Source organism: Gadus chalcogrammus, chromosome 12 (genome assembly GCF_026213295.1).
Source record: "Gadus chalcogrammus isolate NIFS_2021 chromosome 12, NIFS_Gcha_1.0, whole genome shotgun sequence".
Taxonomy (NCBI): domain Eukaryota; kingdom Metazoa; phylum Chordata; class Actinopteri; order Gadiformes; family Gadidae; genus Gadus; species Gadus chalcogrammus.
Window position 1 is genome coordinate 15457489 of NC_079423.1, and position 18176 is coordinate 15475664.

Sequence of the window (18176 nt, forward strand, 5' to 3'; positions counted from 1 at the left end):
GCATTTTAGCTTTTGTTGGTACGTTTTGTCCATGCCTGTGTTGGGTCCTTTTTTTATTTTTATTAGTGTATGTGTAATTCGGTGGGGACGAATCTAGGGGAATTCTTACAAACACTGTGTGCACTTGTACTGTACATGTGGGCATGTAGTGTATAAATATAAGTGGGATTGTGTCCTACACTGTATAATTATGTGCTGTTGGTTCGGTTTGTTTGTTTTTGCACCGTACACCTAAGTGTGTTCGTGTTCGTTTTTGTGTCTGTGTGTGTGTGTGTGTGTGTGTGTGTGTGTGTGTGTGTGCATACGCTGAAACTGAACATTGACGCAGGATATCAATTTGTTTTTTTCCATTTTTCTCGGAAGCAGGTGGAAACCTTGGATTGTGGCATTGGTTGAGTTTCTGTTTGGGTGTTTTGGTGGTGGGGGGGGGGGAGGTAGATGAGAGGGAAGGGGTGAGTGGCAGCCGGGGGAAATATGAGGCTGAGAATTGAACACTAGGGTTGCCTAGTTTGGAAGTAGTTTTAAGTTGAACGTACACACACAAACACACACTCACAAACATTAAATTATGCATCCCACGTCTGCCTCAGAGCTTGCGATTTGCTCGTGTTAAACAGTCGTAATGTTCTGACTCTTAAAAGTATTCCACTAAGTAATGGAAGTAAACCACAACTAACAAGTCATTATTTTCTCCCATTCCCTTTCTTCTCCTATTCCACCCATTTTTTTCTTGTCTTCTCTTGCTTCTTCTGCATGTCTCTATTTCTCTGTCATCCTGTCTCTCTTCTCCGTCTCCGTGTCGCTCTCTCTATCCCTCTGTTTTCCTGTCCCTCTACTTGTCTGTCTGTTTCTCACTGTTTCCCTGTCTGTCTGTCTGTCGGTCTCTGCATGTGTGTTTTTGTGCCTCTACAGGGCCTGTTCATCTTCCTGATATATGGGGTCTACAACACAGAGGTAAGTCTGCATTGTGTCTCAAGGCTGTGGCAGTGAATGAGAGAAATGACAAGTTTCTGATGGGCTCGCTGCTTAAAGATGCCTGCCTGCCTGCCTGTGTGTGTGTGCTGTATGCACGTGTGTGTGTGTGTGTGTGTGTGTGTGTGTGTGTGTGTGCGTGGGGTGTGCATGTGCCTGTGAGAGAAGAGGGAGAGAGCGGGGGAGATTCGGGAAGTGTGTGTGAGAGAGAGCGAGAGAGGTAGAAAGAGGAAGAGAGGGAGGGAGGGAGAGAGAGAGAGATCTTTTGGGATTGTGTGTGTATGTGGGTGCATGTGCGTATGAAACATATTTGCAAATTGTGTATGTGTGTTTGTGTCTGTTTAGGGGTGTGTGCTGGGCATAGAAAAATGGAAAGGCGGGAAAGCGTGCGTGGGGAGGGAGGGGTGGTGTCATTTCCACATGCGCCGCGTCCCACTGCCCTTCATGGTTCGGCTAACTTATATGCATCCGGGACCGCCCATTAAACACTGACATGCCGCTGCTCCCAGCCACTCATTCCTCAAGCGCAGTGGCTAATATTTCAATGCCTCTTTAAGTTTTTAAACTCAGGGCCCTCCATTTAGCATTCTGACAGAGGGCCCGGGACCCTGCTTTTGTGGGGTTGCTTCCCCCCCACCACGCACCCGCCCCCACATCCACACCGCCACTGACACCACCACCACCACGACGCCACCTCCACCTACTCTACCCAACGACGCCGACACCCAGATCAAAATATGTATAAAAATATGCATCCGAGTGAACGCGATGTTGGGGTGAGAGTTGCGGACACGGAGGAGGGAAATATCGTATTGTAATGCTTTTCTATTACCATTTAAATGTGGCGCGGCGAGAGACAGACACGGAGTTTAATGGATGGGGTTCAATTGTAAAAAATCACTCTTGATCAAATACTGCTTATGTATTCCCCGAGGCTATGTAAATAGATAGCCTTAAGACGTACATAAGTGATGCAATGTCTTGTTAAAATACAAAAACTTGGGGCCAATTATTCATCGCTAGTTTCCGACCACACACGTGTGCTAAAGAACGCACACGAGTGTCTGCACGCAGACACACACACACACACACACACACACACACACACACACACACACACACACACACACACACACACACACACACACACACACACACACACACACACACACACACACACACACACACACACACACACTCTCTCAATCATTCCCCCACTCACTCACTCAAACACGTTCACACACGCACACATACTGTACATATATCTTTACATATACACAAACACCTAACTGGATTGCTTTCCTGGTAATGTTTTTTGTCACTATCAGCACGAATCAAATTGTTTCATGAATTGGAGCACTTCCTACAATTCGTATGATTGCACCAATGCAAAGTACAGTGAATAAAATGGTTAAAATTTAAGTTGCATAAACATGGGTTCAAGGCCAGGTATATCATCACAAAAGGGCAGCTCACTGCAAACATCTCTTTGTTTGTCTCTCTCTCTCTCTCTCTCTCTCTCTCTCTCTCTCTCTCTCTCTCTCTCTCTCTCTCTCTCTCTCTCTCTCTCTCTCTCTCTCTCTGTCTCTCTGTCTCTCTGTCTGTCTCCCTCTCTCCCCCTCTTTGTCTCCCTCTCTCTCTGTCTCCTTTCTCTCTACTTCCCTTCTCCCCACCTCCACCCCAAAACATACGCTCCCTTTTCTCCCCCTGCTCCTTCTTCTCCCCAACTGTCAGATTCTCCGTATCCATCCTCCTCCTCTTATTCAACCCACGCCTCCCACGGCCTTTCTCAGAGGCCCCGTCTCTCTTGTCCTGCCCCCTCCCACCCCCCTCCGGCCCCATCCCCCCCCCCCCACCACACTGTAAAAAATAAATCACGGCCGTATTCTCGCTCAAGTGGCTTTTCTTTAGTGCCTCTGAAACCATTTTCTTACTCCCGCGTTCGCCTTGACCCTCGGGGGTCTTTTACAATTTGTGAGCATCCTGTGGACACGTTTCGGCTTTTCATGAGGGCACGCACGTTTCCTTTTGTGAGCACTTTAGGTGGTGTGTGTGTGTGTGTGTTTGTGTTTCCGTTGTGTGTGTGTGTGCATGTTCCATACCATTAAAAACATACGTGTTGTTATGAGTTAATTTGAGAAGACGAGGACGTGACTGAAAACGTTGGTTTGCTAATAAGTCAGCATTTGACCTTCAGTCTTATCCCCTGTAATCTTAATATATTATTAATATACTGGCTGTGTAGTTATATACATAACATATATACACTTTTTTTATTTTATTTTTACATATAGACATATAGTTTTGTATTCTTATATAATTATTTGTTTTTATATTACATATAGAGCAAGTTGATGTTATTATTTTTCTATTGTTTCGTCATCTCCCATCCTCTACTGTTAGCATACTTTCCTCCACCCCTCTCTCTTAATATATCCCTCCAACCCTATCTCTCCATCCCCTCCACCCCCGTCCTCCACTGAAAGGTGGGACACGCTCAAGCTCAAGCGAAGGCTTCTGGGTTTTGTCCTAGCGGTCACTAGAGATGACAGAGCTGTTTAACCTGAAAAATGAAAGATTGTATAAAACATCAGTTTTAAATGAATTCAAACTAAGAGAAAGGTAATTAAAACAAAATATGACCTTATGAAGCAAGCATTACCCTATCCTAGCAGTGCACACGGAAGAGTACGAAGAAAATGTTGTGACAGTTGGGCTTTTTATTTCAATAGCCAATGGCATCCATTGCCGGGGGTTACTAACCTGTACTTCAGTTTTATAAGGCCAGATGACAACTCCCCAACCTGCCTACCAGCAGTGCTTCCCCCAACATCCGCCATCAAGGGCCCGACTGAGCCAGGGTATGGGTTCACAGGGTCAGGCTATTTCCACACATTTCACAGCAACAACAATTCCTCTCGGGGTTATGGATCATTTTTGCACCTGACACACTGACAATGAATCTAAAATCAGGTCTGTGTCATAAAGTGTATGAAGTATTTGATTCCAGAGGAACACCTTTACGACTGTATCCCACGGACAAGTTTAACTTTGATTTGCTAAAGAGGTCAGGTTATTGCAACACTTTAACACACATTTCACAGCAACAATACCTCTTGGATAATCTTGCCGACTGACGCACGGACAATGAATCTAAAACCAGATCTGTGTCATAAAGTGTATGAAGTATTTGATTCCAGAGGAGCACCTTGACGAATTCATCCTACCGACCAGCTAAACTTTGATATGCTAAAGAGGCAGCGCCGCGGCACCCATTAGCACCGTTGGATTTCCATTGGAAGCGCAGAAAACGCTCCGTTTTCGCGAGGGCTCTCCGATGTCTGATTTCCTGGCTCGCTAACGGGAGGACGGACCTTGTCTGCAGCGATTACTCTCAGTTCCCGCGTTTTTAATCACTAATTACCGAGAAAAAGCTCCTCATTATACGCGGCAATTAGCTTTTCCTTGGTGGTCACCTTGTAAATCCTCCGCTTTGATGACCTTTTATTTCCATTTACACCAAGGATGTCGGCAGGTGTCGGCTTTATATGGTAATCGCTTAGCAACCATTTACATGGAAAGCGCATCTTTGCATCTACGCCGGAACCTTGAATGTGTACGGTAGAAAAAAAAACAGCGCAACACCAACCAGTTTGTATAAATCAGTGCCCTTCCCCTCATTGTCAAATGGTTAATTAAGCCGCGTCGGGTAATTTACGTCCGCATGCGTGGGGTTTTAGATATGATGAAATTCTCATGGAGTTGAGGAACTCATAAGGCAGGCTCCCCGTTCCACTTGCTCTCTATTCTTTCGTCTCTCTCTTCCTCTTCCGTCTCTCTTGCATTCCTTCTCCCTTGTTCTTTCATTCTCTCTGTCTTTCACTCTCTTTCTCACTTTGTCTTCTTCCCTCACTCATTATTTTACTCGTTATTCACTTTGTTTCTCCCGCTCATTCGCATTCAATCCCTTTCACCTCTGTGTCTCTCTCTCTCTCTCTCTCTCTCTCTCTCTCTCTCTCTCTCTCTGTGTTTCTCTGGGTCACGTCAGAGTAAATAGCAGGCTTGACCTTGGCTCTGTTCAGTCTGTGTCACAGGGCTTTTCCTCTCTTCATTAAGTGGTCATTAGGTGATGACATCTTGAAACACACTGTGTGTGTGCGTGCGACTGTGCGCGCGCGTGTGTTTGTGTGTAAATGCATGTGTGCATGATAATTGGGAGGCCTTTTGCTATGTGTGTGCTTATTTCCTTGTTTAGTTGTGATATTGTGTTTCTGTGTGTGTGGTTGCGTGTAAGCATGCACATACATACAGCTGTACAGAGTGATAATTGATGACAGCCAGAAGCCTGATGAAGCCATACGCCGTGATGCATATTCACTAACACAGGAGATCGGGCTGTAAATTTACATCAGGCAACCATGCACACACAAACTCGCACTCACACTCACACACAGACAGACAGAGACACACACACACTCACACTCAGACACTCACCCTTATTTATTTATTTATTTTCACTTACTTTAAAACATTTTTTTAACCTTTTTGCCGAAAACAAACATTGCATAGCTTTTTAAAATTCCAACATTCAAGCAGCGGTATGATTTGAGTTATTTTAAATGTAATAAAACAAATAAACACATTCAAATTGTGCATCCAAATTGTCAATCATTATATATTGTATGACTTGAGATTTATTTAGTTACTGTTAACACATAAAGTTCTTCTTTTTAATTTATGTATGCAAAATGTATATTATAATATTACAATGTTGTAATATTATAATATTTTACAATAAAATATGCAAAAACATGATTTTATTTATGTATCAAAGGTATAAGGTTATGTTTTTTAATTCCATCCCTTTGTGGGTCTGTGTTGCTCACTGCGTCTGTGTGAAGGTCATTAATGCTCATGTGAATTAATTAGATATATAATTTTGCTACCAATATTTATGCTACTTTTTATGTTAAATATAGACGTTGCTATTATTATTTCATCAATTATGTATTTATGAATCATTTGTTGACAGGATCAACGCTAAAATTAAGAATTTTGCTCCAAATATTAATTTTGAAGGACAAACAATTTTTCTAAATATTAAAGCCTTACTATAAGCATTTCTAATGCAGGTTTGCAAACATGTCAACATTTAAATGATCACATTGTTAACAAGATTGTTTGACAATCAACATTACATTTAATGTTATCACTTCAAACAATAACATTAATCAGAATCACAGATGCTGTGAGATAAACTTTAATTTAATTATTAGCAAACCTTATAAACAATTTATTTACATTGCTGAATAACTGGATGTGATTTAAATCAAACGCAGCACAAACAACAACATGTTTGTGCTACAACATTACCCCATTCAATGCAAATAGTAATAACAAAAAAACAAAACGTTTATATGTTTATTCAAACCAAAGGCTTTCATATGCACTGCATCATTATATTACTATTATATATTGTATATAATAATATTCATAAAAACAATCTACATATATTTTCAACGATTGAGGGATGTTTACCATAAGACTGCTGCTTTGCGCCCCTAACTAACATTGATCCGTTTCTACTTCTATTTGAGTCGACCCTGTCTGAGTGGGTCTCTGGGTTAGGCTGAGCCACCGGCCTGCTGTTCTGCTCCAGGTGTTCCAGTGCAATCTGTTCAACTAGGGCCGGGGCGGGCCCCTTTCCCCCCAATAGCTCCATTTGTTGGTCCCTGCACTCTGGAGTGACAGATGATGGCTCGAGGCCGTCTGGTCCACTCGCCATCCCAGTGTGACGCTTTCAGGTCCCATTAGGTGGAGAGACCGGTACATACAAGTTCACCCTCAGCGATGTCCCCTCTAGTTCTTTACGCCTGTTCCTGTTATTAATTGGATATAACACTTAACACATTTAAATAATTTTTTGGTTTGAGAATTTCGATATTTGTGCTGGTTTAGTTGACTTGTGACTTTTGGTCAAATGTGGATGTTTGGATGCACTGACAATATCTTCTCTTTTTTTTTCCTGTTGATTCCATTCCTCACTATTTCTCCCCTCTCTTTCTTTCTGTCTCTATCTCTCCTTCTCTCTCTCTCTCTCTCTTTCAGGTTCGAAGCACGGTCAACCGCATCAGGGAGAGAAGAAAAGCTCTCAACTTCTCCGTAGGTCCTCAACACTGTTGTGTGCGTGCGTGTGTGGATGCATTTGTGTATGTGTGTGTGCGCGTGCATGGACACGTGTGTGTGTGTGTGTGTGTTAATGTACACACACACACACATGCATGTGTCGGATGCACTCTTAGCGTTCAATGAAATGGGAGGTGGGTTGGAGGGGGGGGGGACGACGACAAATAAATAACAAATCAAATATTAATAAACAAATCCCCCGCCCCCGCCCCGCCCCCCCCCCCCCCCCCAACCCAGCAACGCCTATGAATCGTCGCCAGAGAGGCTGTAGCGGGGCATGTCTTCTAGTCTCCCCGTAGCGGACAGTCCATGGTAGATGCCCTTATACATCAAACATGTAATAGCCCCCCGACCCCCCCTCCGTCCCTCACCCTCCCGTCCGTCTCCCCCCCCCCCCCGGCCTCCCCACGTCTTCTCCGCACCTTCATCGGAGCAATGTCAAGCTGCACGCAGGGTTACAAGTTTCTAATCCAGGACAAGCCATCCCCTGACATTAAAGTGTCAGCACAGTATTTATACCTGGCTGGACACCTCCGCCACCACCGCCAGCCCATTGAGATAGAGGAGAGTCCTGGGCACACACATGCACGCACGCACACACACACACACACACACACGCACACTTAAGACACACACACACGTAAACACTCATAGGCACACACACAGGCAAGCAGGAGGCTCACTTAGCTTGTTTTTGAAGTGCTTTCAAAGGAGTTAATAGTCCCTTGCGCGCAACACACACACACACACACACACACACACACACACACACACACACACACACACACACACACACACACACACAGAGAGAGACAAACACACGCACACACACAAACACATACACACACAATTATAGACCCGAACATATACCTCATAGAGCCAAACACACAGACTCATCATCCTCCCACTCTTTCCAATCTCTCTCTCTCTCTCTCTCTCTCTCTCTCGTCCTGCTGCTCTCCTCCTCGCGCTCTTATTTATACACACAAACACACACACACACACACACACACAAACACATTGTCCCGTATGGGTTGCGATTCGTCCCCTATGAGCGATCGCATTAACTCTTCTCCCCTGGTTCCTCTGTCACACTTTATGGCCCGCTGCAGTTTGTCCCGGGCCAACATTATACACCAGCGTCTCTCTCACACACACACACACACACACACACACACACACACACACACACACACACACACACACACACACACACACACACACACACACACACACACACAGGCTTATATGTATACAAACTGTTCCATCCCTGCACCCTGACCTCTAGACATTACTTCCCTGCACAGCCCCTAACCGGCCTGGCCGGGTCACAGAGGGGGGGACGAGGCGGGCTATGAAAGCAGATTGATTTTAACAATACCACACACACACACACACACACACACACACACAAACACACATTCACACGTGCATGCACCCTCATGCACACCCACGCACGCACACACATATGCACACACACACACACACATACACACACACATACACACGAACGCACACAAACACAAAAGCACACACACACACACACACACACACAAAAGCACACACACACACACAAAAGCACACACACACACACACACAAAAGCACACACACACACACTCACACACGCAAGCACCCTGACACCCATATTTCCCCTTTGACCCTAGCCCCTTCCAGACAGGCTGATACACTGTAAAAGACTTGATCCACTTCCAGGGGGGGGGGGGGTTGAGGCACTGCATAGCGGAGTAGACGGGACAATGAGGTGGGGGGGACGACGACAAGTGACCAGGTGCAAACTGATATATTGGGCGCCCGTGTACCACCCCTCATCCACACCCCATATTGCTATCCTTAGCCCTAAAATCTCCCTGAGAATCGCCCCCATCCCTCCCCAGGAATTTTCCAATCTTGCCGGGTTCCGCTAACAGAGCACGATCCCTAACCCCCCCCCCCCAAACCCCGCCAGCATGTTTTTTAGCTAATGCTATTTTGCGTCATAAATCCTGCATTGAAATACTGTATCCACCTGTCCCTTCGGCGAGATAGAAGACATTTGGCTCTAGATGACCGCACATGGCCCTATATATCCCCCCCCCCCCCCCCTCGTTGTAAAACATAGGATTGTCTGTGTTGCCATGCAGTGTGAGCATGAAGTGTCCCCATATGGCGGGCCGTCGGTGCATAGGGGGACCGTAGGAAGACGTAAGATAAATAACTGCAGGAGATGGATGGATTTTATGTGGACAGGCAGGATGGATTTTTTTCTCGTTTTGCTCGGAAAGACCGAAGGGTTAACCCGAGGAGATGGAAACACGTTGGAGACATTTTTTCGTCATGCAGGAAGCTTGGTTCTCCGTTTTATATTTCTTAAATGTTTGATGCATTGAACCAAGCAATTTAAAATATGTTGAACTGAACTCGTGTAAGGGGCTTGGACATCAGAGTGCATCATGTGATTTTTTTGTTGGAGATTTCTGTGAAATTCGACACATACATTTTAATATACCGTTTCCTAGGCTCCAAAACTTTGTTTTGCCATTTCATTGTGGCAAACACTCCGACATTGCTGTGTCAAACACAACAATAATCGCCCCATAATGAATAGTAATTTCAAAATGAATTACTAAACGATGACCAAGCCACTATTACTATCATTAACATCCTCATGCTCCTATACTGGAATCACTCCCAGTTGAAAGGTTCTTGGTTTGATTCCCAATGTCCCAACTGCAGTCTACCTCATCTCATCCCAACAGCCAGATGCCCTATCCCCGACCTGATACAATCTAAAAAATGTCTCCTGTCATTTGCTTTGGATGGAATTGCCTGCTAAATTACAAAACGGTCATCCACATGATCTGATATCAGCGTTTACACCCGTAGAAAATTGCATGCTTTTCTAAATGGGGAAGATTGTATATTCATGCCGCGCTGTTTATAACACAGCATCATTTTAATGATGCAGATAACTCAACCAACTATATCTGCCCCCTTATTGGATCTGTGGCCCTGTGACCTTTGGGCAACTCTCCTCCCCTTCTGTGACCTCCTGTTTAATCCTCGCCAAACATAATCACTCACTCTTCCCCTCTTTATTCTCACTCTTCCCTCCCGCCCTTCACTGGTACCCTTCTGTAAGGATGAGTCCCTCAAATGGTCATTGATGTGCACCAACAGTGGCGCCAGATCCCCAGGGAACTGCTTTGAACGCGTACGCACTCACGCACGTTCACATAATGCACTGAGACGTACGCACATGTATACGCAGACGGTTTTTTATTTGGGGTTCATTTCCTACCCTGTCTTCCTTTTGCTGCCTTTCCACAAAAATAAGTAAGTTAGGTTCAAATAAGAAACTATTTTTGTCCTAAAATACACCAGAATTCCATCAGAATCAACCTTTGTATTACACAAAAACTAATTTGGTCTCTTTGAGTTCTGAAGCTTGATTTGAGAACTAATTTGTTTACTAATGTGAACTTCACGTAATTCTTTTTTTCAAACAAAATGTGTTCCCTTTAATCCCAATAACAGGCTCAGATTTCAAAAGCATTGGTGCCACTAGTTCTCATTTCCCTTTTCTTCACACTATGCTCATGTGTTTATGTGGCTGTTTGCCATCGGTGTGACCATAATAAAACATTTTAACAATAAAAAAAGAAACATTTATAAGAAACCCCCACCGACACACAAAAAAACATACATTCTCCCTCTCTTGCTTTTCCAGCATATATTTCACAAAATAGACACATTGGGCACACACACACACACACACACACACACACACACACACACACACACACACACACACACATACACACACAGTGAGCCAAGCTTGCAGGCCTATAAATAGACCCCCCCCCTGGCTAACCATGGTACCCCCCCAGCCCCGGTATGATACCCGGTGACATGGCTGACCCCGCACTTGTACACACACCCTGCGATTGCTTGGTGAAATAAAGCTGTCAGGGGCAGAGTCTAAGTAAAAAACGACCCCACCCCCCCCCCCCTCAACTCTGGCAGCTCCCTGCCGCTGACACCTCTGAGATATAGACATAAATTGGAAGCGGATTAGTTTTTTGATCTTAATTCAAGTTTTGACAAGATATAGGAAGCCATGATGTGTGTGTGTTGGTGTGTGTGTGGGTGTTTGTGTGTCTGCATGCTAGCGTGCATGTTAATGTGTTGTTTTTTTTATGTACAAGGATCCCCTGTGTTATAACCTGTCACAACCGACTTTAGAAACTTTTATTTGTCGATAACTTTAGTTTTGCATCGCTCATTGTATCAAGACTTACTCAATTAAGTTAAATTAGTATTTTTCAGTCAGTGGGAAGCGGTTTTGTTTGGCCCCAGCCAAAACAGTTGTGGGTTTCGACCCCAACGTCCACAGTCTACCAGTAGACATCCTTTAGCAAGACCCCCTGCCCCACCTGCTCCTTTGTGATATGCCCCCGCAAAGTCTACTAAATGACTATGTGATACCATCTGATCCGTGGTACCCATGGTGAGGGTCAGGCTGGTGTGGATGCAGCCTTAGCGAGCTACCTTTCGTGGAGGTTTGCTGGGCTGGTGTAGCTATGGCTAGCTGCCTGGGCTGGACGTCTGCCATGCTGGTCATTCCTTCCGGCTCCGCCACCGCTTGCTAGACCTCCTGGAGTCCCCACAGACGTCTGACTGAGGGCTGTGCAAACAAAAGGGTTTTCATTGGCATTTAGTTCAGTCTATTTTAGTGTGTGCGTCTGTCTGTCTGTCTGTCTGTCTGGGTGATGCACATTTTGGGCTGGACTAAAGATGATATTGTTCACAACAAATCCATGTTGGACCTCTTCAAGTGTTTCATTTAAAATTGGGTGATTTACTTTCGGCAGAACGGGGCCAGCTTCAGGCCGTCCAGCTCGGGGACCAGCTCCCGCCCATCTGGCCACACCCCGCCCCAGGATCACGAGGGTGGGGAGAAGGCGAAGGGGGAGGAGGGCAAAGAGGCAGATCCTACCAGCACCCCAGTCAGCACCCGGCAGGAACAGGTCAGGTCCCCTGGTGAGTCCCCACAATGCTGAAAAAACAGAAGGTGTGTGACGTTTCTGGGACACTCAAAAGTACAAAACACAAAGTCAAATGCAGAATGTTGGATGCGTACACATACAGTACGTTGATAAGCACCAAGGAGAAATCTAAATAATGGGGAATTCTTCAACGAAGGCTACCAAATCTCTACTGGTCTACTCTCACCCAGTAAAAGCTTGCTGTTTATCAGTTCACCAACTGGTAATTGGCCCAACATAATCAGGCCATGGAAAACAATTTCTGAATTCCTCGCTCCTTGTTTCCCTTGTAACTTATGTTTCGGACTCAAACTTAGGAGCGGCGCGGGCTCCACTGTTTTACTGAACACTAGCCTCGGGCTTTGTGCGTACGCTGGGGTTGTGTTTGTGGCAAAAGCGAGTGACATACTGGTTGCCAGACTCGCCTCGCTCAAAAGCGCGACAAAACCTCCAGCCGTCCTAAAGAATATCGAAGGCTATGCATTATGTGGTCTGCCATTGAGTTTTAATGGTGACATCTGGACACACATGAATTACATTATCTTTTTGTATCACATCCTTATTTGTAAGACGAGCAGCACCTGTGGTCCCTTTATAGTACGTTTTCCAAAGCAAAGACGAACTTGTAAAATAAATGGTATTGCTTTTGAAAGATGTCGATGGTCGATGAATGGCTTCGTAATGCTGACTAGTCTCAGCCTTGATGGAAACCTTTTGATGTTCGAAAAGTTTTGTTGATGTGTGTGCATGACAACTGTGTGTTTGTGTGTGTTGAGAGTGTGCGGTTGGTCATCGCGGTTCACACAACGTATGAGAGTGGCCTGACCTTTGGCCTGGTGTGAATACCACTGCATTTGAGAGCTGGCAAACACTTTAATATACGATTGCCTTCCATTTCAGCCCTCTTTTCTTTCTTCATGAATTATGAATTATTCATTTACATTTTATTTATAGTCATACTTTAGGAAGCTATGTCACACAAAAAATATATAATTCCAGAGAAATGCACTTTCTTTGCATTCTAGCTCTTATATTAAACCAGACCCCTATAAATGCATCCCCCCACACACACACACACGCACACACACCGCAGCCCCCCCACTTCCACACACGCACGCACGCACGCACGCACGCACGCACGCACGCACGCACGCACGCACGCACGCACGCACGCACGCACGCACCAGGGATTCCCAGATAAGCACATTCGATACGGCCGCTGGGTTCCCATCTGAAGGTAAACCTGCGAGGCATTACCGGGCCAAACAGGGAGCAGCAGCCCACGGCATGTTGAGTCAAATCAGACACCGGGCGAGCGACGTCCCCCCCCCCCCCCCCCCCCGCACCGCTGACACTATCCAGGCCCCGGCTCGGATCCAGTCCAGCCCCCCGACCTGCGCTGCACTCCCACTCCACTCAGAGATGGCTTTGGTGTTCCAGGTTGTTTCTGGGGGGGGGGGCGGTCGGAGGCGAACAGTTGGAGAACAGATGAGGGGTGGTGGGGGGGGGTTGGGGGAGGTGGATCATCATGGAAGGGTAACTTAATACGGCTTTGGAGCGGCCCGCTCTGTTATCGGTCGTATGCGACCGGTGGTGGTTACACAACGTGCGCTCTTGTTTGGTTGAGGTGGATCGCTCTTTTATTGCATTTCAAAGAGACTTATCTAAACGATTGAATTACGTTATAAATTAATCGACAAATGGGTTCAGCTAAGATCGTTTAATAAAGGCAAACACCAGAGCTCAGAGACATGTGAAGCACCATAAGAATAACAATGCTTCTGCTAATAATCTATTATCCTATGCTTGTTTGAACCGACGGCCCTCGTAGCGTGGCTCTGTAAACGCTGCGCGAGTCATGCTTTATGAACGGCGTGATAATGATGTTCACGCCGGAGCGGCGTGTTATTGCTCTATGTTGCGGCCCGGGCGCTCCTCTCGGTGATTTACAGAGGTTTTCTTTAGCCGCGCTGCTTTGCATGCTCCCTGACACCATTACCGCCGCCTTCATCGACGCTGAGCGGTCGTTAAATCCCCGAACGCTGTGGCGCGTTTGCGTCTGCGCCGCTAAATCCTCCGTCACGAGCAGGCGAATCAAAGATTGTTTCCGAGCGAGTGCAGAGCGCAGAACCGTAATTGTAAAGCGGTATTACTCAGCTCATTGGCACCCTCCATCCCTCCTTCCCCCCCCCCGTCCCCTCCCGCCTCGCTCATTCAGTCTATCAGCCTCCGACTCATCCGCCACATGCAAATGCGCCGGGCTCGGCTGGATTGATTGCTGAGAGAACAGCGCGTACCGCGCTCCGCTACTGACGATCTACTACTGTACACATCACGATCACGGCGGGCTCACACTCGAGCACGGCCTCGTCTGAGGTTTCATTCAGAGGACTCCTGGAAGCCTGCTGTTATCTCAGTATTGTGAGCGTTGATTGGGGGGTGGGTTTGGTTTTAATTGGCAGCAGTCGTGTTTGAACAAACATTTAGATAGTTGTGCAAATAGAAATATTTGATTATTCTTGTGTTTGGCAAAATGCTATAATGTGATTTAATGTCATATTGTGCTCTCCGATTTCTATATAATGTTGCCATGTTCTTAGCAACAAGATTAAATTGATTGAATCTTTTGCTTGCAGCTCTAGCAATCTTTTCAAATTGAACACACACGCTTTAAGTATTATTGTACAAGGACCAATGGAAATGTCATTCTTTTTTTTTGTTTATTCCGTTTCCGTGAAAGGTGATTGAAAGGGTATTTCTTTCTTCTTTAATTTTATGTTTCATTGAGGAAGAAAAACGACAAACAAAACGACAAACATACGCAGGAGCATGAACAGAATCCCACGCAGTTGTGACCGTTCGTTGAAACCTTTTATTTAATCTTCCATTCAACCTCCTGCTACACAGACACACACACGCACACGCACACACACACACACACACACAAATACACACACACACATGCGCACACGAACACACACACAACAACGGTCTTTTCTCTACAGAACACAAAGCGGATCCCACTATTTCCTTCATATATTCATATATTCACATATTCATTCATTCATTCATATTAATTTCATTTTCCCACTGAAGTTGTCCTCTACATCCACTGCACCATCTCACTGCAACATCTAGCCAGTGGTCGGCTCTTGCTGAAAGGCAGGGCCAAATTTTGGCCAAGAGAGCCGATAGAGGAAGGGGAGAGGCAGGGAAGAGGTCTGGCCCGGCCCGCATCCCTGGAACCCAGTTACTCTTCGGAAACCTCTGATGGATTCAGGTCTTTCTTTAGTCTTAACCCACAGAGTCCTGTTTACTCCTAGACTCCCAACGACTCGTTTCAAGGTCACGTTTGGACCATCCGAAGGGATAAAGGTTCTTGGGTGCTTCTACTGCTCCACAATGGATGCGTGGAAGAAGGATGGTGGAGGGGGTGGGGGGGGGGGGGGGGTGTAATTGAAAGGCGAAACGGAGAATGGGCAGTTATTGGGTCACGTGGGCACGCAGAGTGTCGCCTTCGTAATGGGACGCGATCGCACAATGGGCTGGGTTGAAGGTCGCTGGGTCTTTTAAGCGGAAGGCGGGGCGGGGGGGGGGGGGGGGGGGGGGCAGTAGTCACAAACACACACACAGTGACACACACACACACACACACACACACACACACTGTGCAGCACACCTCCATCTGTGGTGTTTAACCACACTCTTCAAGAATGAAGACTTCCTTGCGTGTTCAATGTGTCAGTGTCGTGAATGCGGAGCCTTCAATGAACGAGTGAAAGTTTGAGTTGGAAAGGGATGGGTTGGTGGATGAATATATATAGATGGATGGATAGAAGGACCGATGGATTGATTGTTTGGTAGATAGATACGGTAGATGAAAGAGATTGATCGATGGACAATGCATTCACACACATGCATCCATGCATGCATTCCTGCATGGATGGGACTCTGCACCGGTAAACACCAGACTACAGAGATGCTCTCGTGTTTCCCTGTGAACCGGTCCCGGGCCCCCAGTGTTCGGGGGAATCCCCCTGCTTCCTTCCTCCCTATCTCGGGGGTCCAGGGAGCCATGTGCCTGCGGTCCTCGTGACATCTGACTCCCCGCCGCCTGCACCTCCTCTCCCCTCCCATGTGTTCCTCCGCAGCACTGCCTGTAATTACAGAGATGGAGGTTTGTGTGTGTGTGTGTGTGTGTGTGTGTGTTGGGGGGGGGGGGGGGGGGGGGGGGGGGGGGGGGGGGGGTCTCCACCTCCTCAGATTCCACTCTGGTGCTCGTACAGCCACAGGGTTGAACCCCCATCCACTGACTCTGTACCCCCCCCTCTCTCTTTCCCCCCCCCAACCCTGCCTTACAAGCTCCCCTTTTCCTCGATCCGAGCTCCCCTTCCCCCCCCCCCCCTCCCCCCATCGCGCCCCACCCCGGCTCTGTCTCCCCCCCCCCCCCCCCCATCGGAGCTCACCTTCACCCCCATCTGAGTCCCCCCCCTCCCCCCCTCCCCCCCCTCCCCCCCTCCTGTCTGGCCCATTTAGTCATGATTCATTGACATGTCACAGACGGTTCCTTGCTGCTGCGTGTCAAGAGGTACGAGCAGCAGGAGCGACGATGTCGTCATGCAGCCCGCCTCATCCGGCCTCGACCGGTCGATTCCACCCTGCGCCGCGGAGACGCTCATTTTTAGTGTGGGTCATGTGTGAGCAGTACTAGTGCCGTCCTTTAGTTAAAAACAGAAGAAACCAGTTGGTTTTGGTTGCCTGCTGTATTTTTAGCCTACACTACGCTCAATTTAGTAACATAGCTTTGGTTACACCGCTTAACTAATATAGCTTTAGTAAAGTCACCTGTTGTCGCAATGAGTCATGAACACGATTAAAATAAGTAACCAAAACGTCTCACTGCTGTAGTAGTTAATTTTGTTGACATTAAACAGGAATAAAGCATTTGGACATCTTATCAGGGAATTGGCAACTCCAATACAATTCATAGACAGTTAATGGGTGGTGTTAAATTGTGCACAAAACTAAAAAGGCCAACGCTAAGGTCGACCAGTATTACTCTGGCTACTATCAGACATTATTAGAAATCCTGCTGGCTATTTCTGAGTTGAAAATTCCTTTTTCTTTTGCACAGTTCCATCTGGCTGGAAACAAATGTATTTAAAGCGAAAAAGGGGGGATTGAAGTAATGTTTATCCCGGCATGAGCGTGTCATAACAGGGTTTGTGGTTTCAATTAGAGGCTGCTAAACACTGCGGCAGCTGGACAGCGCCGCTGTCCACAGACAGCAGGCAGGTTGTGAGATTAAAAAGGGTGAGGAGGATGACGACAATGAAGCTGTTGCATCGGGGATCGACATCACACTGATAATTACCCTGGGCGGAATTACACACAGCACCACACGCAAGCTGTGCGTGTGCGTGCGTGTGTGTGTGTGTGTGTGTGTGTGTGTGTGTGTGTGTGTGTGTGTGTGTGTGTGTGTGTGTGTGTGTGTGTGGGTGTGTGTGTTGTGTGTGTGTGTGTGTGTGTGTGTGTGTGTGTGAGAGAGAGGGGGGGGGGGTGCGTGGACCCTGACTAGTGGCTTGTGTTTAACATCTTCCTGATGCAAAGTGATGTGCACTAATTCTACATCTGTTCAAACCAAACAGGGCTTGAAAGTTCAGCCAGCGAGAGAGAGGGGGGGGGGTTCTTTACAACTCCTCTTCCCAACTTCTCTCCCCTGGCGCGCTCCACGCATCTCTCCTGCATCCCTGTTGCGTATTGAAGTGATTGACAAAAATGTGGACATGACCTTGGTGGATTTGTGTGGTGCTGTGTACGTGAGTGTGTTTGTAGATGTGTCTGCGTGTGAGTTTTTGTGTGTGTGTGTGTGTGTGCGTGTGTGTGTGTGTCTGAGTGAGTGTGTTCGTAGATGTGTCTGCGTGTGAGTTTTTGTGTGTCCGTGAGTGTGGGTGTGTGTTTATATGCGTGTG

General features: G+C 46.6%; 1 protein-coding gene across 1 annotated transcript in view; it reads left to right on the top strand.

The window, feature by feature from the left end:
* Nucleotides 1-12219, top strand: part of LOC130393506 (adhesion G-protein coupled receptor D2) — a 51786-nt gene extending 39567 nt beyond the window's left edge. Inside the window, exons 21-23 of the mRNA XM_056604179.1 lie at nucleotides 913-954; nucleotides 7081-7134; nucleotides 12031-12219. Of these exons, the coding sequence (XP_056460154.1) occupies nucleotides 913-954; nucleotides 7081-7134; nucleotides 12031-12219 (285 nt within the window). The remainder of the gene's footprint in view (nucleotides 1-912; nucleotides 955-7080; nucleotides 7135-12030) is intronic.
* Nucleotides 12220-18176: the final 5957 nt, after the last annotated feature.